At 36.5% G+C, this 21053-nt stretch overlaps 1 protein-coding gene across 2 annotated transcripts in view; it reads left to right on the forward strand.

Moving 5' to 3' along the window:
- The window catches only part of CACNA2D1 (calcium voltage-gated channel auxiliary subunit alpha2delta 1), a 372848-nt gene that overhangs the window by 54521 nt on the left and 297274 nt on the right, over positions 1-21053 (forward strand). For both annotated transcript variants that reach the window (XM_030446297.1, XM_030446305.1), the window contains exon 3: positions 14220-14336. In XM_030446297.1, coding sequence (XP_030302157.1) covers positions 14220-14336 — 117 coding nt within the window. The remainder of the gene's footprint in view (positions 1-14219; positions 14337-21053) is intronic.

A 21053-nucleotide genomic window follows, 5' to 3' on the forward strand; every position in this document is an offset into this window, starting at 1 on the left:
AAACCAGTTTAGATGAGATCACCACCATCCTCTAGAAGGAAGTCCTGTATAACTGCATATACATGAGAAACATAAATGAAGATTGGTGAGATTATTTTTCTTCCTTCTTCTTGCCTTTTTTCCATCATCAGTTCTCAGTTCCAGAGCTGTGGCATTTTTTTTTAATTATTATTTCTCCTTCCCTTCCAGTCTCTTCTCTTCCTGTTTTTTGAATGCCATTTTCCAGTCTGTTATTTCCTATTTCCATATCCCAACTTCTTGCCCTTTGTTTTTCATTCAGTTATAATCTCCTTCTTCCCTCACTGCTTAAATCACAAGTGTGTGGAGATCACCAGAGAGACCACAGCAAGTTTGAGCTTTAGCTGCAGAGGATGTGTGACCTTCTCTAGAATGATGCTCTCTGGGTTGGAATGCACCTGTGCAGGTTCTCAGAGATTTAGATGGTACAATTTCTGCAGCGACTTGCAAGCACTTTTCAGGCTAAAATTTGATAAATATCAGGGTTTAACAGTGAATCTTTGAATTTATGTTTTGAGTTTTTACTTTACAGTGGAGGGACAATAGGGTATTTAAAAAAAAAAAAGAGAGTTACAGAGGATTTCCAACAATGCATTAATGTCTCAACATTTTTGCCTGGCATTCCCATGCAGAAACCACATAGCAAAATGGATAATGAAAATCCAAGAGACTGATTCTGTCACTCTTCATTTCCCTGAGTAAAATGTTAGTTTATGTGGTTAATTTGCATTAAACTTTCAAGCTGCTGAACAGCCTTCTAATGTGAAATGCTAGGCAAGCATAACAGTATGTAGTACTACTGGCTGTACCTAAAGTATACCACAATGACATAAATCTGTGAATACAGTAACTAAGTTTCTTTTTGAAAGCCAGTATTTATAGCACACTTGAAGCAAACAGTAAGTTATTTTAGAGGGTATCCACGAGGTGATCAATACGTGCTTGTAATCCTAGGATTTCAAGCATGACAAGGAGATGTTCCCATGTAAGATATCCTTAAAATATTGAAGCAATTTGTTTGACCTAAATTACATGATGTCTTTCTCTAGCCACAAGTTTTTAATTAGCTGTCTTGTCTGCAAAGAAGAATACAAAGCCTTGTGAGGTGTGAGCCATGGCAGTTTCTCCCTTCTTCCTCTTTTCTCTAGTTTTCAGGCTGTTGTCACTCACTGCCCCATTTTTTGGATGACATTTTTTTTCCTGCTTGCTGTCTATTAACATTTAGTCAGATTCCTTCTGAAATGAACCATAATCTTGGAAAAATGGAGACTACAGGACATTAAAAACATCATGCTTGCACGCCTGTCACTTTTGCTCACAGAACTTGCCTTCAATTGATGAAGCTTTAAAAATACTTAAAAGTCAGACTGAATTTTCAGCTTTGTTTCTGACTCATTACTTCTAGCTCCAGAATTGTTTAGATCAAGTCTGTAGTATGTAGTCTTCATGTTTCTGGAAAACTACAAAAAAGAAGTAAATTTATTTGCTAATTTTCTAACCCTCCTCCCTCTAAAAGCACTATGGTTAATACAAAAAAATAAGGAGCAGAGCATCCCTAGTATTAAGTAGCAGACATGGCTTTCTGTGAGCTGATGTAGTACCAGAGCATGTAGGGTAGGAAAACTCTACTTTGATCAGACAGGTTCTTGGTATGAGAAATGTCTTTTTTTTGTTTAAGGAAAATCAGTTTTGATTTAACCAAGTGATGTTAAAGCTCATGGCCTCTCTTTGGACTCAGGGAAAGAAGTTTCACTGATTCAGCTAAAGTTACATTTTTGTAATTTTTTTGTTTCCTTTTTTCATTTATACCTTTAGCTTCAGATCATTCTTCTTCTAATGTACTTGTGGTAAGTTACTACGTTGGTGATATGAATCAACAGAAATACTAGTAACATCTAAATGTAAATTGTGTTACTGGTAAAATGGATTGTGTTTTAAGTGTAGTTCCTCCCTGTGTCCTGCAAGTCTTATTTATACTATCTGGGAATGGTCTCAAAATGGTCTTCCAAAAATAGTTTTTATGCATTTTTAAAGACTGCTTTTTTTGGGACTGCTTAGGAGTTTAGGCAAGATCTGGGAGAACTCCAACTTGGATTTAATACCAATGTAATAGCCTCATTATAGTAATGCAGTGATTGCTTCAACAAGGCAGGAAGTCAGGATTCAAGATGCCAAAACACTCAGCTGGTTGAAAGCTGGCAGAACTCCACTGACTTCAGTGAATTACACTGATTTGCATTTGCTAAGAATCATGCCTAGTAACATTCAATATACACTTCAGGCAGGTAAAAAAGTAGTTTGAAAAAACCAGACAAACATTTTTACACAAAAAATGGAGGCCTTAGCTTGATCTACTGCCTCTGTAGTTGCTAAGCTTAAAAAAGGTATGGTTGGGTCCTTTCTGTGATTTAATACATCTCTTTTCCCTTGAAAAGCAAAGGGAATGTTTGTAAGAAGGTGTTGTATGTACAACTACTTGAGACTTGAAAGCAAGAAGACAGGTTAAATAGGAAAATCTTTGTTAAGGAGTGTACCTCCTTAAGATGTTCAGTGTGCTTGTTTTAAATGCTTCTCAACAGAGAGACAGCTTAGTGTATGCCCTTCACTCTTATAAATATTGGGTTTTGTTTTGTTTTGCTTTGTTTTAAAAAAGGTAATGTAATTGTCCTTTCAACGTAAAAAAGGTTCATATAACTTTGTCTTACACATGAACTCTGTACTGTTTTGCTTTGATTTAAAAAAGGTAATGTAATTGTCCTTTCAATGTAAAAAAGGTTCATATAACTTTGTCTTACACATGATCTCTGTACTGTCAGGCATTATGGAACTGTTCTGGTATTACAGAGTAAATAAACTTAATAGAATTTTAAAATCCATGTAGCAAATCAAATATTGAGGATGTATCTGATCTCAGTAGCTTCATTTATCAGTAAGCGTCTTGTCTTATTAAAGACAAAAAAAAAACCTGCACACAATGTTCAAAGTTTCTTTCTCTACCTGTGAATAGTTACTTCAGCATGCAAAAAAAAAAACAAAAAACAAACCCACAAAAACAAACAAACAAAACCAAAAAAACCAAAAAAACCAAAACCCTACCGAAAACAGGTTAAGAGCCTACTGAACTACAGAATTAAGTAAATACATAGTCCCATTTTGATGGAAATATGTGCAACTTCCATTTTTATCTAGACCTTTAACAGCAAAGGCCCATGACTAAGCTAATAGACAGCTCTTTTAATCTAATAAACTACAACAAGTATACTTCTGATTTCCAGCTTCTAAAGTACCTCTAGGGACAGGAGAGAGGAGGGAGGGATCCCTGCAGTACACAGAAAGGAAGACCTTAGAGTAGAAAACATGCCTTATAGCAATGCACAAGTTTGTCTGTTCCAAACTGATTGAAGAGAATCCTTCTTTACATAAATGCTCTATTAAAGATGTGGGTTTGTGTCAAGAGCAATGATGTGACAAACACACTGGAGCTTCACTGTAACTGCTACGGCTAAAAAATGCCAACTTGTACTGTGTAACCTTTTCAAGCAATGGCATAATTGAACAAAACAGCAGATAGAAAGGCAGTTCCAAGGAAATCTAGTCTCCAAATCTGTTTCCTTTTTGATACATCACTGCAAAAACAATCCATGCATGATGTTCATAAGGCATGCTGTTATTATAGTCCCAGGAGCTGTAGAGTGAACCCATATAGACTCGGCCTTTAAATGCTATTCATACTGAGACAGAAATACAGTTTCTTGCTCCAAAATGAAACAGAGCTACATAAGGATATTTGACATGTGGTGATGAATTCCATTCACAGAATGAGTCCACCAGCAAATGTTAGAATTTTTTTATTTATTTTATCTCTTGAATGCTGTTTTATAATAATTAGCTCGTTCTTGCTGAACACCCAGCTGAGGTTCTGCATGAGCACATTTCATCCATTGCTCAGTGTGAGGTCTGTGTGCCTCATGCACAGATGGTGTGAGTCTGCTGAAGCACTCAGATTGGCAGCAGATTCCTAGTCCATGCTTTTAGCTTTTCAGGTCTTGGATCAGCATCTAGAGCTTAACTGAGATGTGTGACTTGTGAGAGAGACTGGTCTCTCATTTGAACTGTCCTGGAGCGGGAATGTTCAGGAAAGCTTCCTTCTGCCACAAATTATAACCTAGGGGTAATTTCCTGTTAGACTTATTACAGATTTTAGCTAAGATAGAGATATGTTCTAGAGCTCTACAGGTAGGGGCAGGCCACTTATTTACCTACAGAGGCTGTCAAATATAACTTGCCATGTTCTTTTCATTACCTGTAGAGGAGTCTGTGCTATGAAGGCTCTAAATGCTTCCTTGAAATTGATGCAAAATTTGTATTTCTCTAAGTCTTTCTTACTTTCATAGGTGTTCTCAAATTGCTACTTCAAATGGCAGTTTGAAAAACAGATTATAATTATACACTTTTATTCTGACTTTTTCTCTATTATAGGCAGGATATCTGTACGGCTCTTCATAAAAACCTGGTAAAGTTAATGGGAGAAATTAGCAAAACTTTTATAGGAATTTGAACTTATTTCTTTAAAAAAAGGGGGATGCATAGAATTGAAATGTCCACATTATATTCTTTAATACTATATTTATTAGGTTATATTCAGTTTGAGCCAAAGGCAAAGAGTTTTGTACCTCATGCTATTCTGTGAACTACCAGATGGACCTAGGGAATATATGGCAATGTTCCAGGATATACTATATTCACCTTTTTTAAGGTTGGAGTAATGGAGAGTTTTATGATTAGAGGAAAAAAAATATATTTTTCCTGAAGTTTTTTCTATGGGATTCACAAGATGAATTTAATTTGAATGTTGATTGCTGAAGATTCCGATTAGATTGTCACTATTTTTTCAACTGAAATTCAAAGAAAATTCTTCTTTATGAAATAGAAAATATTAATATATTGATGAGAGTATGTGCAGTTTCCATGCTGTTCCACTCCTGAAAGCGAAAAATATATTTAATACCAGTACTCTCCAGTGCTTTAAGAAAGGAAAGTAAGTACTTAAATGAGTAAAACATGGGAATTAGGGAAACTTTCATACTCAGTGAATAAATTTTGCCATCCAGTGAGGATGACTGTGACATATCTCAAAACTAATAAAAAAAATTGGATCCTTTCTTTTCTCCTTTTGCCTCTTTTTGTTGTACTCAGTGGAAAAAAAAACACCATTTTTTGAATACCAAATAAAATAGAGGTGTTTTGAACCATATAAAACAAACTAATCTAAATTTTGAAAACTAATTTTGAAATTAACATTATAAAAAAAACACAAGTGTTTTGATTTTGTTGAAGGACTTCTTGTAGCCTCAGTGGGTTACTGGTTTTACATTTGCTGAAACTTCCCTGAATTCAGCGTATTTTTCAAATTGGGGTCAGTATGTCTATTACTGTGGTTTTCTGTGTAATTTCACTTTGTTATATTGCATTTCTAAGGGACAGAAGGAGAAAAACTGAAAGAAACAACTCTTTAATTTTTTTATGCCTTCAGTAATATGCAATGAAATAGTTTATCAGTAAGTGGACTCTGTATGAGACCAGTGCTCTGAATAGCTGGAATACTTTCTAAGCATAAATTGGCTATTGTAGACTATTTCCATATGCTTCTTTTGCCTCATGCCTCCAGCATGGGCAGCGTTTTTCTGTCTGAGTGGAGTGTGGTGAAGGGAGGTAAGCTCAGGATTTCTTTGGAATGGAATTATGGAGAGCTGTTATAGTGAAACATGGGCATTTCAGGTATTCTTTGAGAAGCTGGAGTCCTTTTACCAGAATTAATATATGAGATGATTAAGATTGGTTAAAAATTTCTACAGTGCAGTACTTTTTTTTTTTTTTTTTAGTAATACAGTATTTATAAAATTATGTCTGATGTGATGTATACCACAGCCACTGCTCTGTTTTATGTGCAACCAAACACTAAGGCTGCAGACAAAAAAAAATAGAGCAACTATGTTGTTAACTTTACACATTGCCAACCAGTGTTGAGATCTCAGGAAAACTAAATCCCTTCTAAAAATGCAGACTGGGAAATTTGAAGACACCTTTGAAAGTTGTCTTTGTAATCCAAATGTAAATTAAGAGAATGTCAAAAAACAGGAAGCCTCCTTTATTATCTGCAGATGCTACTATCCCTTTGCCCCCTTAGAAATCACTTGGCATTTTGAAGAGGAAAGGAAAATCAGCTGTTAAGTCACTAAGAATAGGTGGCTGCATTAGCAAAGCTTGCTCATGCTGAAGGGAAGTGATGGCCTAATATTACCATAGTTTTAATTACTATTTGGTGATCTGGATAATATTTGAGCAATCCACTGTTCTTCATTCATTTGTAATCTTCCCATTGGCTTTAGGACTAATAAAAACTGTTGTATTGGTGCTTATGTTCTGTTGATTTTCTTAGAAGCTGAGAGCAAATTAAAGATTTTCCTTAAAAATAACCCACACGACAAAACAAACAAACAAGACCATTATAGATAATTGCTTTCCAAGTCCTGTTGTTAGTAAAACACCAAAAAGACTGCTAGTCCTCTGCAAGTTAAAATTACCTTTGGGGGAAATTCAGTACATTCTAAATTGTAAGTGTGTCTGAGGCAGGACAGAATTTCCTCTGAGTATAAGAGTTTGAAAAATTACATTAGTGACAGAAATGAAGAAGAAACATGAAATTATTTTTTCCTCTTGTTGTTCCTGGAATTTTTGGTTCTCAACAAATCTTGGTTAAAAGCCCTAGCTAAAGCTCCTGTGAAACCTATAAATAATGTAGTCTTATTTTTTAATATTGTATTTCTATCATTATGAAACAAAATTGTGTTCCTCAAAATACATTTTTCTTTTAAAAGGGGGATTTTTAGATCTGGTTTTATGTCTGTCCAATGGCAGAGGTACAAAGTTAAACTCATGTTTTACAAAGATTTGAATAAAAAGTGACGATTGCAAAAATTACATCTTAATTTTTAAGTCCTCAAGACTGCTTTGTTAATTATCAGCAGCCAATAGTATCTGATTATTCCATCATACAAATTATCCCTGATACTTTGTAATTGACTCTGGCACTACTTACCGTCCCTGTGATATAAACTGTGGCATTAATATTCCTAATATCTTGCAGAATTCATCCTGCATGTTTTACTTAGAAGCAAACTAGCTGATAATATTTTTCCTAATGTGCACATCGCTATCATGATATATCAATGTTTTCAGTGCATCAGCTTCCCTGTCACTTGTCATCCCAGACTTTTACAGCAGTGTTATCAGACAAGTGATTCTGAAAAACAGCAGCTACAGTAAACTTTTGAGATGTTTTTTTCCTTTGTGTTGTTGCCATGAATTTCAAGAATGAAGGCATCTGTGAGTTGCTAGGGAGCAGCTGTAATCTTTTTTTATACATTATATATAGCAGAGAGTAAGACATATTTAACATACTCAGACTGATTTCTTTGAACATTCGGAGTGCTTGGGAAGAAGCATTTTTAATGTATTCCACACTGGATCACTTGTGAGTCTAAGAAATGTGTTGTGAGAAAAATCAGTCTCTGGCATGTATTAGAAACAGAAAGTATTAGTGTAACTTTGGAAATGGCTATGGTTGCAAAAAGATAGAATTTGCTGCCTCTGAGCAGGTTGTTTGAGACTAGTAAAAATTGGAGTTAAAGGAAAATATCTATAGCAATTATAAAGCAATAATAATAACTCACATGGACTAGAGTGGTTATTTCTGTTTTCTGACTTTTTCTTCTCCCAAGAGCTCTTTTTATGTTTGGATGTCTGTCACAACAGCCCTGTGAACCTCCTCACTTAAGCAAGATCATGACAAGTAACTTCATGGCACTCATAAAGAAAAAAAAAAAGAGTGGATATATAGGCTATTATTTTGTTAGCTAAACAAAGCTATTAAAATGGAAACTGTGATTATGTGAAACATTGAATATTGTTGGCAAAACAGTACCCAGATTTCCCCATTCCCCCCCCCTCCCCCCCCCCCCCAAGCTATGTGATTCCTTTTTCCCCCTGGATGAAATACTAAGTTTGAGGATGTGAGGGGGGGTTGTGTCATCCTGCATGATTTCTTTTGGATGGGAAGAGGGCGAATAGAGTTCAGAACTGACCAAGTAGAAGTAGATGTATATTGTAGAAAACCTCTTAAGTTATCTTCTTAAATATTTTTTTATTTAGAATTCTGTTGTGGTTTATTAGGCCAGGATTTTACTTCAATAAGAAGCTGTAATGTAACTCACTTTTGTCTAAAGATAAGGAGCATATAGAAATACTCTGTATAAGAATGAACAACACTCTGGAAGTGTGCGTTCCTTTCAGTAGCTGTAAAGGTGACTTGTGTCCTTGCTCAGCCTTAGGCTTAGAATCTCAAAACAACATAAATCCCAAATTGTTAGCAAAGAACAAACATCATTCTACAATTCTTACTAATTTTAGCAGGGATAATTCCTGTATCACAGAGTCGCAGAATTGCCATGGTTGGAAAAGACCTCTAAGATCATCCCATGCAACCACCAACTCCCCCCCCCCCAAGAAAAAAAAAAAAATCACCAATTTACTAAAGCATATCCTGAAGTGCCTCATCTACATGGTGCTGAAGTACCCCCAGGGATGGTGACTTCACTTCTCTGGGCTTTCAATTCCAGTCCCTGACAATTCCTTCAGTAAATAAATTCTTCTTAATATTTAGTTTAAACCTCCCCTGGTGCAGCTTCAAGCCATTTCTGGTAGTCCTAAAGAAACAAATTCCAGGATTCAGGTGGAACTTCCAGTCAGGAGTAAAGAAAGATTGGTCCAAGAGACAGGACTGGAAAAGGGCCTGTCACGGTTTAACACTGACCCGGCAATTAAACCGAATAACAGACGCTCTCTTTAATCTCTCTCTCCCCTCAATGAAGAAAGGAGAGAGAATAAGGGAGAGAGACTTATGGGTTGGAAACTAAACTACACAACTTTAATGAAACAGTAATGGTAAATAGGGAAAAAATTACTAAATATATACAAATATACAGGAAAGTGGAAACCACATTCCTCCCCCCTTTCCCCCAATAAACTCTCACGTCACCACCGAGGCTGTAGGGCAGCCCTGGGAAAGTCCAGGCTGGACTCCTGGAGTCGGCAGCAGTCGGGAACCGGAGGCAGGAACACCTCTTTATCCTCCTGGACAGTAAAACGTTTTCCTCCGAGCTGAGGAAAGCAGTGTCCTTGGCTCTGCATACCAGTCTCTGGCTGGAACTATAAACATCAAATGTTATCAATCATAGAAGCACACACTGTCTGAGAAACTTGCTGTTAATTTCAGAGAGACTACTTACAAGGGACTTAGCTAAAAGCAAAAGTACAGAAACAGAAAACCACCTTTATCCTGGCCCAAACCAGGACAGGGCCTCAACATACATCTGGGAGGTATATCTCGGGGATGGGCTAACTATGGTGTAGGGCCAAGATCCATCCAGGGGGTAAGGTAGAAGACAGGAGTACTTATACCATAGCCCAGGACTGGGCTGAAATGGAGCCTGTGGACAAGGGTGCAGGTGGAGGCTCCCAGTGAAGCAGCCCATGGTCACTGAGGCTTAAACTGTCCTGTTGTGCTAGAAGGCAAGAGTCTTGGAAGGATCAGGGAGAACTGGCCGTGAAAAAAAAATGGAGTGGGCAGTTAGAGAATAATTTAAAAAAGAAACCTTTAAATTTTGCTCTATTCTGATAGATTTTCAAAATTCATTTAGTAAGTTAATTAATACATAACCTTGCAAAACCTAACTCAAAATTTCACAAGCATTCTTAGTATTATTGTGTAGTCACTTTCAGAAAAGAGAAGAGAGGTCTCAGGGAGACCAAGCACAAAAGTTTGATTGATTTTATGTCCCAAGCTTGATAATATCTTTGAGAAGAAGTTGTACTATGATGATACTCTCTAACTGGTCTAGATTGATTAGAAAGCTTTGATTGTGGATAGAAGTGTTCCATCAACCTAGCTGAGCTAAGTGGTCTTGAAAGTAATACTGAAATAATAAAAATATAATTATATTTACCTTGTATAGAGAGGAATTGCTGGAGTTACTGAGTTATTTTTCCCACATTTAAAGGCAGGGAAAGATACAATTTTTTTTGTTAACTTTTGAAATTTTGGGTTTGAACTTTTGAAGATCTTGTCTCTAATGACTGCCATGTTCACAAATATACTCAGTGATGGAACTGAGATTGCCATGTTCATGTCCCCTGTTTGGGCCGTGAGCCAGGTCACTGCTGGCTGAAAAAGAGCTAAAATAGGAGACTGACAATTTCAAAACTGACAAACTGAAAAAAAAGAGGCAAAGAAATTCTATTGTAGTTTAAAATAATTAAACATCAATTATTATTACTTGTTATTTGGATAGTCTATGTAAATGATCCCAAGACCACAAATCCAAAGCAGAGATAATTTTTTACTCTCAAGAACTTGGGAGTGTAATGAAGTGTGAGGGCTATTTAAATAAAATTTCAGTGTTACAGCAGGCCCCAGTACCTCAGTACCCCAGTACATCAGGAGCCATGCAATGTAAGTGCATTTTTCATTCTCTCTCAGTTTCTACATAAATCTTTGACTTTCCCTCATGACTCTTACAGAAAACAAAGAGAATGTTTCTTTGTAATAGATTTATTAACATGTCCTTGAAGACTGAGTGGAGAGGGTCATGTTCTGCTGAGAAGCTGTCAGTTTTTCTAATCTTTGCCAGGTTTAACAATTGTCCTTCTTGTGGTATTTCATTGTAATGTGACTGTCTGCATAATGTCCTCTCCCCTAAAACCTTGCCATTCACTATACCAGAATAAAAATTCAGCATTTAGAAAGCAATTTTCATATACTCTTGCTTGAATAAAGAAGTTCATGGCTATTGACTTCAGAGAAAAATTAAAGTATTTTATTGCTATGACCTTACATACTTTACTTAGTCATGCAGTGAGGCTTTATTTTGTGACATGTGGAAGGGTTTTACTGACAATTTGGAGAGCTTTTAGCAAAACATTAGTGATTAAAGTACTAAAAACATTTTTTAAACAAAAAGCTGGCAGAAACTTGCATTCCCTCAGTCAAAGCAATCATAAAAATGTATTAAAGTAACTCTTCTTAACAAGCAACAGGGCCTGCCAAATTACATTTTGAAAGACAAATGAGCACACCTTTACCAATAGAACTCTACACTACTCTTTGAGATGAGCTTCTGCTAATTGTGTTTGACTGCTAAGTGGGAGGCTTGGAGAAGGAAATGTTTGTTGTAGGATGCCAAATCCTGAAGTGTGTATCATTTCCCCATGTGGCACTGTGCTGAACTGCTGCAGTGCTATGGCTGAATTAAAGAAAAGGGGAGCAGGCAACAAATAAATTATGTATGCAAGTCTTAAATAATTTGTGAATATTTCTTAGACCGTTCCTTGGCAGTTGAGACAGTTCTCATGCTTCAGAAAAACAAAGTGTGAGAAATTCTGAGTTCTTTCTGATGCCTTTTGTTTAGGAGCTTGTGGGATAAATCTTCTAGTGATGGTAAAAGCAAGGGAGATCAGTGCTCTAAGCCCTTTACCCTGGCATAAAGAGAAGAGGTGAAAGAGTCGCTGGCTCAACTCTATGTGGGATCTTGTGCTAAACTCAAAGGGATTTTTTTGAGGAAGAGAAGTCAACCTCAGACTCAGGCTTTCCCAATAGTAACAATGCATTTTGCTGTGTGCAAAATCATGTTCATGTGAATACAGTGTGCCGTGACCTTAACTTCTGTTGAGGGTATTTTTGATCAATCTGATAGAAGCCATTCATCAATGAATCAACACTACAGCACTCACCCTCACATAGCTGACCAGTGTGGTCTGTAAATCTTCCCTGTGATCTATCTGCCTCACATCTGTATTGCTTGAGCACATAATTGCTTGTGCCCCTACTGTGTATTTTCTTTGCTTGTGGTCTTAATATTTGTTTACAACACTGAGTGGAATGTTTAATTACAGTGAAACGACATTTTTGCAATCAGATACTCTTTTCTCCAAATTTTAAGCCTTTCTTTTTGCCTAATTAAAACTCCAAAATGAATAGAGCTTATACCTAAATTTACTTATTCTTTTCACCATTAAATAGCAAATGAAAAGCAATTGCATGACCAAATCTGGGAAAGAGATGCCAGGAAAAATCTAAAAGCAAACCATACATTTTCTCAAGTAAAATAAATGAATGCTTTTAAATTATTTTTTTTTTATTATTAAAAACTTAAGTAAAATGTATTTTACTGTTTTCCAGCCTATTTCCAAAATCTCATGACCACTTTTGAAAGTTCAGTATAATTTTATGATACTGATGGTATTTGCTAATGGTATCTAATAGTTTTGCCACATCTGGTAGTCAGTCCAGTTGAGACGCTTCTCTGAAATTTCCATTCCTAATTCACACCATCTGAATCTATGAAATGATTAAAACTTTTGCCTTGCTTGTAGGACTGAAGGACTCTTCTGGTCACTACAATCAATTTAACTTCAAATCCCACTGCTGACTGTGCAAATAAAATGTATTTCAGAGAAAAATTCTGTAGTTATCAGCTGTTGGATTTTTTTCTATTATTAATAATTGGCTGGTAGGACATTTCTACTCCTAAAAAAATTTAAAAATAAAAAATGACATATTTTGGTTATACAATTTTCTGTGTGGCAGTGTTGAAAAGCAAGCACCTCAAAAACATCTATGATTAGAGATTCACTAGAAACTATCTTTCTTTGCAGTGGTTTTCTGCTCTTGATGCACTGAATTTTTAATATAATTGCTGCTCCATGAAGATTTGAATCATATTTCAATTCCTCAGTTACTGGGGGAAATGAAAGTCTGTACTTCTTAAGGAAAAAAAGCACAAACCAACAACCCCAACCTAAGTGTTGTAAAAGTGATGAAAACCTGTGACAGCTTCTGAGGCATGCCCTATAAAAATTTGCAGCTAGAACTATAGTTGTCAGAAATTTATTTGTGATAAATACCCATTAGCTACAAGCATCAAAGTTGTATTTTTAGTGAGGTTCTTTAAGGTCTCCCTTGCTTTAACCTGAGAAACCTGGTGGGGCTGGTAGACTCAGTCTGGTCTGCAGTTTCTCAGATCTTGTGCTGGATGGCAGCCAGTGCATTAGTGCTGGACCCGTTCCTGCCTGTGCCTGGAATTACTCCCCGGGAGACAGCACAGCCCCCACCAGGCAGTGTTGCTGAGAGGCAGAGTATTTGAGTAAACTTAGGCCATCTGTTGGTTGCATAAATTAGTTCTCCCCATTTGCCCATCTAGGCATAAGGCATCTACTTTTTTGTTTCCTCCCCTCCCTGCCCCCCCCAGTTATGGTTTTTTTGTTTATCCAGTTCCAGCAGGACAGAAATAGGTAAATGGATTTCTCGCTACTTTTTTTTTTTTTTTCTTTTCTTCTTTACTTCTTGTGGTTGCATGCATATCACTCTAGTGGCTTTGTTTAACTAATCAAATTATCTCCCTTATATATGTATTCTGCTTTGGAAACAGTCCATGGCTCCTGAATAAATATGACCTTTATTCACAACAGATGCAAAACATGATTATGGGTCCTTATCCCTCTTTCTCCCAGATTTTTTCTCCTCTCATTTTTCCTCATTTCCTCTTTATTTTTTTCAATTTTGCCTTTCTTCCTCTTTTCTTATTTGTTTTCTTCCTCTTCTTTCATCATGAATGCTAACACTATAATTTGAATAAATAGATAAGGAACTATACTGATTACATTAGCATAACTTAAACAATTTACTCCAAACAGAATGTTTGTTGTTCAGCATTCAAGGAAAAATTAAATTCGGCAATCACTCTTTGATTTCAGTTACAATCACCTTAGAGGATCTCCATTTTACCTTTCACTCAGTTCTCTTTGGGAATCAGATTCCTTGTGCATTTAGCAGCTGAATAGACTGTCACTAGGAACATGCAGTTTTGAAGATTTATTGAATGATTTTTAGTGGCACCTTCTACTTCTCAGACAAAAAGGTGAAGTATTTCTTTCACAAGGCACATCTGGATTTTCCTAGCAATGCTCTTTCTGAAGCTTTCCAATAAAAAGAGAGGACATCTTAATACCTCTTCTGTCAAGTCACTTTGCTTGTTTTGAATGTTTGTTGTCATTATGATTTATTTAACTTTTTCTTCTTCTTGCAGATTTATACAAGAAACCAAGAGCTGTATACTGTAGAAGCCAACAACCCTCGTCAGCTAGTGGAAATCGCAGCCAGAGACATTGAAAAACTTCTGAGTAATAGGTCAAAAGCTTTGGTGGTGAGTACTAATGGATTAGGTTTTCTATTTAGCACTTTAAAACAATATTTCCTTATCAGTAAAAAATGTTTTTATTGTTATTTTTGCTGTCTATACACTTACAGGCAGTGTTAGCCTGATGTGTACAAGACATGGCATGCAGAAAGATGGCTTGTGACTTTGTAGGAGAAAATGAACTCATTACTTCATTGGCATAGGGCAGATGCTTATAATATTGATGGACATATAAGGAACCATGGCCTAGTAAAAAACCGGTTATAAATAGATTCGAAAATATTTCTCTAAATCATGCAAATAAATATTTATGACTTGAACATCACTGTACTCTGCAGTCAGCAGTGATCTTGGGGAAACAAGAACTTTTAAAAATGTGATTTAAAAATAGTGGTATCTTTGAAATCATGATATTCATTTTGCATTCTTGCTAACAATATCTGTTGATACTCTTGATCTCTTCGTATTTTTAGTTACTCTTTTTCTTGATGGTAGAAACAAATATTTCTCCTTCAGTAAATGCAGCCATGTGTGAACTGTTTTCACTTCCATACCTATTCTATTTCTGATTTGCTAATTTAATCTGTATTTCAGTCATGTTTTGTGTCAGCAAAGTTAATCTTGAACAATTAGTGTGAAGACCATGCTGCATTGTAAACTCATGATTCTTTATGCTTTAAATAAGTAGTAGCTCTTTCTATAAAGTGTTTTTTCCAGCACTCCTCCCTTTCTTTGTCAAATAAGATGCCAGACCTGGTAATTGCTTATTTTGATTCCTGCTCCCATCACTCTGACTCATATAAGACTTTAGAGTGCTTTTCAGAAGCTACTGACCAAATATGCACAGGAGGATACAGATGAATTCATAAACATGTGCTTTACAGAGTAGAGCTATTAGGAATAGACTCAATTGATGGAACGGGAGACTGGGATTCCCTGAGCAATATCCACATAGCCTTGAAGATGAGGAATCAATTCATCCAGCTGTAGACACATACTCAAGTGGTTGTCCTAAGCTTCCATTTTTGTCCAGTGGAGCAAAACAGGCATTTCTCAGTCAGGACTGACGTGACATGTTCTGAATAAGACTTAAAATGGGATTAACTACAGACCAGAGATACTGACTTCTCTCTTTCTTGGTCAGAGGAGACTCAATTGAAATGTCTGTGCTGTAGGTATGTGAAGCTGGAGGTGAATCTCACCATAGCAGTTCTTTTATCAGTAGTTACTACAGCTTAAGAATTAAGCCAAGAGCATAACTTCTGCTGAATGATATCCTGGGGTCCCTACCTTGTTTAGGCAAGCCTGTGGTCACTTTTTGAAAAAAATTAATATGATTCAGTTCCCTGTTATAAAAGAAGGTTAAATTAGGGAATAGATGTTCTTGGTCCACTTTCTATTTTTTGTTTTTGGCTAAGAGGTTTTCAGACCTTCTCAGATAATTTTAAATGCACAAGTCAATACATCTTGAAGGCAAATAAAAAGTCCTCCAGGTGTATTAGTGGCTGAAGACATGAATTTAAAACCAGTTTATTATTTTGGTGGATGTAACTCATGATACCTTTAATTCTTGGGGTTGCCATTACTGCCATTACTGCATTGAACATACAGTACTTGTTATTTTTACCTGCATTACATAATTTCAGGATGTATACCAGTAAGACTTCTGCATGACATTTTTATCAGTCTTGCCACTTCATGCAGAGTGAAATTCACTGTCAAAGAGGTAGAAATAACTTAGGTCTCCCCCCCACTTCATACAACTGAATTTGATTTACCATCTTTTAAATACTGATCAGTACTGCTTTGCTTTTTTTTTTAATATTTGTTTGAATATCTTGGAATTCTACAATTACTTTTTGTTTCTGTTGTCTGGGAATCACCAGAATTTATGAGCATATTTACATGATTACAACAAACATAAGATCCTTTTTGCAGCAAAGTTATTGACATGACCCATTGAAACATTCCTGGACTCTAGCTCAAGAAGGATAGAGCTGACTTACCAAGGTTGTCAGGTTTCAGACATTTGTCTTATCAAAACCTTCTGTGAAATTTGTGTTCTTTTCATGTCCTAGTTATATTTCTACGCAAAACAAATTTTGTTTTGGATTTTTATCCATTTAAAATACCTTGATATATTTTAAAAATAAAAGTGTATCAAAACTGCTTTCTGCTGAATAGCTTTTTGGGGATGGTTGGTCATAGATGGTTCCTGAGAAAACAGACTTTTCCTTTTATAACAAATATCAAGCACAGCCAAACCAATTCATTAAAATATGAGTATAACCTCTCTAATTAGCAAAAGTGACTCAGTGTTGATTAAGCTTTTAGTATGATTTTCATTGTTTGATTTAGCTTCTGTTTTCTGACAAAGATATCTCTTTCAACCATTGTTAAGGTTAACTGTTCTGGGGAGTTCTGTTGTTTCTGTAAAAAAAATGTATTTCTGATGTATATTCATGTACCAAGGGACTTAACCGGATTAAAAAAAAATAGGGAAAGGCCTAAAAAGCATTACTTAGGAGGAAAATACCCTTTTATTAATCCCAGTCTTAGTTGGATCTCTTTGCTGAATCTTAATCTACATTCTTATTAATTTTGGATTATTTAATATTTTCTCTTGTACTATCACTCGACCTTAGGAGATTCTGACAGCTCAGATATTTATATTGGCTTTTCCGTTGTAATTATCCCAGATTTGTATCAAAGTTTTCGATGAATTCTAATTTTAAACCTTCCTCTAGATCATTTTTCTACTCATCTGAACTATTATTTTCTATTAAGGTAATTTCTTCATCTTCCATATGTGTTTATCTTTTTCTTCAAAAATCAATCTTTCTGCTGATGTTTTTGTTTATCTGAAATTAAGTCTTAAATCTGCCGGGTCACATTTTCTCTGAAGTCAGGAGTGGAGTTGAACGGAACTGTTACTATTAACTGCACAGAGGGTTTTACTGTTGGGGCTAATATGACTCACAGTGTTAATTAAGACCTGAATTCTGAAAACAAGAGGGCCATACATCCTCCAGTGATGCCATGAGGAAGGTGCCGGTGAATTACATCAGTATTCTCATTGTTCAGAAACTAGCATACCCCAGGGGTACCATGATTTTCTTTAGGCATGCTACACTAACAATCTTTAGGCAAGGTTATAATAAACAAATATTAGTGATTATTTTCTTAATAATAAGTCGGCTTCCCTTGAGCTGCAAGAGCATCTTTAAATGAGAAATGGCTCTTGCTTTTTCAGTTGTGTGCTAGAAAACTCTCTAGCTATCTGTCCTGGTTTTGGCTGGGATAGAGCTAATTACCTTTTTAGCAGCCAGAATAGTGTTATGTTTAGGGTTTAGTGTGAGATTTGGGATGAGAAACAGATGTTTTTAGGAGTTGCTAAGAAATAAAGGACTTTTCGACTTCCTGTGTTTTGCTGGTGTGCAGGTGCACAAGAAGTTGGGAGGGAACATAGCCCAGACAGCTGACCCAAAGGGATATCCCACGCCATAAAATGTCATACTCAGCATATAAGGGTGGGGGAAGAAGAAGGAAGTGGGGGGCATTCAGTGTGAAGGCATTTGTCTTCTCAAGTAACATGTGATGGAGTCCTGCTGTCCTGGAGATGGCTGAACACCTGCCTGGTGATGGGAAACAGTGAAATAATTCTTTGTTTTGCTTTGTTTCTGCACATGGCTTTTGCTTTACCTATTAAATTGACAAGTTTTCTCACTTTTACCCTTCTGATTTTCTCCTCCAGCCCACTGGGGGGGGGAGGGAATTGAGCAAGCAGCTGTGTTGATCTTAGTTCTGCACTGGGGTTAAATCATGACACTGTGATTTGAAGGTAAAATTACTGTTCTGTGGTTCTGTGCACTTGACTCAAAAGTCTTGAATAGCGTGGAAAAGTTGTGATTTCTTTTCTGGTTTGTATGAGAAAAGATTATAGAGACTGTCAGGATGTAGTTGCTCCACTATAAGGAAAACATTGATTTTTATTTTTTTATATTTATGAATTTCTTCTTGGGACTAGCTGAAAAACAGTGTTTGAAATAGGTATCTATCTGGGGAAGGAGAAGGGAAAGTCCTGATCTGTACTCAGAGGGCTTTCCTAGATATCTGTTTCTAGGAAATTTTAGAATAATTAGAAGAAAATTAAATTTAAGTTAGAAGAAATAAGTCAGAATGAAAGGAAAATGGAGAATTTTCTAGCTGAGTGCAGTGGAGCAAGAGAATGGTATGAGTAGTAAGGAGGAAGGCAACAACTTTACAGTCAAAATGTCAAAGACTGTCTTGAAGTAGAGCCTATTGTTCTAATCATGAACATTTGTGAGGGTTTTTTTTTTTTATTGTTGCATATTTGCCTGAATTAACCCTATTGAAAGCACTCTATTCCATATTACAGAATTTTCATACACATATGTTATGCATATGGTCCTGGAGCAGGGAATTGGACTCAATGAGCCTTAAGAATCCCTTCCAACCTGAAGGTTGGAACCTGAGATGTTCTATGATTCTGTGGTACTATGGGAAAGTAATACCCCATCTCATGTATGTTGCTAAAAGGGGGTGTACAGACCAGCTGAGCTACCACTGAAATCTGCATTACCAGATGCATGATGGAAGAGAGGTGGAGGTTTCATTAAAAACACATCCTGCTGTAAGTATGGGCAAAAACTCACAAAGGTTCTTGATCAATTTTCCGGTACTGAGCCTTTCTAAGAATACCAGCAAATCGAATGCCTAGCCCATTAGGCAGTCTAGCACCTAAATTGTTCATTTTCAGTGGAATTAACTTCTATTTTACAGTTTCTACCCCATTCATCAGTGCAATAGCTTTCTCAAGCTATGCAGATCATTCTAGTAGATCATAATATCTCAGTTCAGATGAATGCTGATTAATTTAAACAAAAACTTTTCTAAATACAAGAAAGCAAGATTACTTGTATTTTGAAGGTACTAATATTTATTTCATGAGAAATAATAAATAGAGTACCTGACACTGTAATATATTCATTTAATATAATCTGAGGAGTTATAAATATTTTCTCACCGCATATAAAACCATTTAAAACTCATTAACATATTAGATGGACTTTAGAAAGGTGTATTTTTATGAACTTTGTGCTTTGCAAAAGGCTGTTCTGTGGTTTTATTTTCTGTTTATTCATTGTGTTGTGAGGGAAATGAAATTACTTATCTTAAAGTCATATTTGATCCAGTCCTGCAAACTAAATATGAGGTGCAGCTTCAGTCTTGTTCAATGTGAAGCTTTTGAGCAGCCCTTGGCATTCCTCTGTCCCCTGAGCAGCCCATTACTCATTAGGTGTTGTGAAGTATCCTTGATCTTCTATGTCAGTGTTATGGTCCAGAGTAACATTTTTTTTTTTTTTTGTTCGTTTTGATCTGCGTGAACAAAGTCCAACCATCAAGGGTCAGGTGCAGACATAAACTTTTATTTGACAATTGGCACAAGCAAAATAATAAAACCCTGTGAAAGTATGGGGGATATGTTTCCAGCAAAAGAGGGAGAGAGAGGAAAACGGAGAAGATACAAGAAAAAAGGTAGAGAGAGAGAAATGTCAGAGACGAGAGGAATGAGAGAGAGAGAGAGAGAAATGGGAGAGAAAGGAGTAAGAAAGTGGAAAAGAAAGACTGAGAGGATCATCACCAGGGTCCAGCTGTCCATCGAGTTTTCTTCAGGCTGGTGTTCTGATCCTGGACAGGGCCCAATGCGAGATGGAGGTGGGTCTGGAGGACAACAACATACAACCACAGAAGGGACAGCTGTATAAAGTCCTAAGCTGTTTTGTTCCAAAGGAGAGCTGTCAGATGCAGCAGAAGCCAGGTTTAATAGCATCAGCACAATCAAGTGTTTTCCCAACCCTAGTCAGGGCTATGGCCCAGATGGGACTTCTGTGGGACTTTAGGCAGCCTTCAGTGTCAGAAATCAGTTATCTTCGCTCTCTCCTTATTCTGCTCAGACCAAGCCAGATTTATTGGCACAAGTGCAATAAAGGTGTCTGGCCCCCACCCTAGCCAGGATTATTGGAGAGGACTTCTGTCCTGCTCCTCCCAGCATTGAAGGATGCCCCTCAGAAAAGGGGTGCAGTCTCCACCCAGCCATTAGTTATCTCTTTCTGGACATCACCCTCTGCTCTGCTCTGGCCAGGCCAGGTACATTAGCATCTTCCTCAACCAGAGCCAGGGCTATTCACTTTAAAATTGTCTTTTGAGGCAAATTCTAATTAGTGAGATCAGTGGACTCTCACAGACAGGGAAATCTGTACTTTTACCCTCTTGCACATTTTTGCAGATCTATTTCAGTTTAAGAGGGTAAGCAAGTTTATATCTGTTAGGTAACAAAAAATTAAAATTAAGAGAAAATGATGAATAAATAACACCTACCAACAGTCATTGTAAGCACAGCCTGCGGAACGTTTTGGAAACAGGTTAACATGTCCTGTTTCTTGCATAGATAAAATCCTTTTCTGCGTTCCCAAATTATTTAACTGTTGGTTACTTTTTTTTATATAGTATTTTGAGAAGAATCCTACTGTCCTCCTATCCAAGATTAATATGTATGTATATTTCCCTGCAAATCTTTTTTTCCACATTGAAATATCTCTTTCTGGAAAGACTCAGTGTCTGTACCTAATTGTCAACACTATGATGTGCTCTCAGAGTGCTTTTATTAGTAAGCTGTTCTTTCATTGCTGGTCATGTTCT

Source organism: Calypte anna, chromosome 1, assembly GCF_003957555.1.
Source record: "Calypte anna isolate BGI_N300 chromosome 1, bCalAnn1_v1.p, whole genome shotgun sequence".
NCBI classification, from domain to species: domain Eukaryota; kingdom Metazoa; phylum Chordata; class Aves; order Apodiformes; family Trochilidae; genus Calypte; species Calypte anna.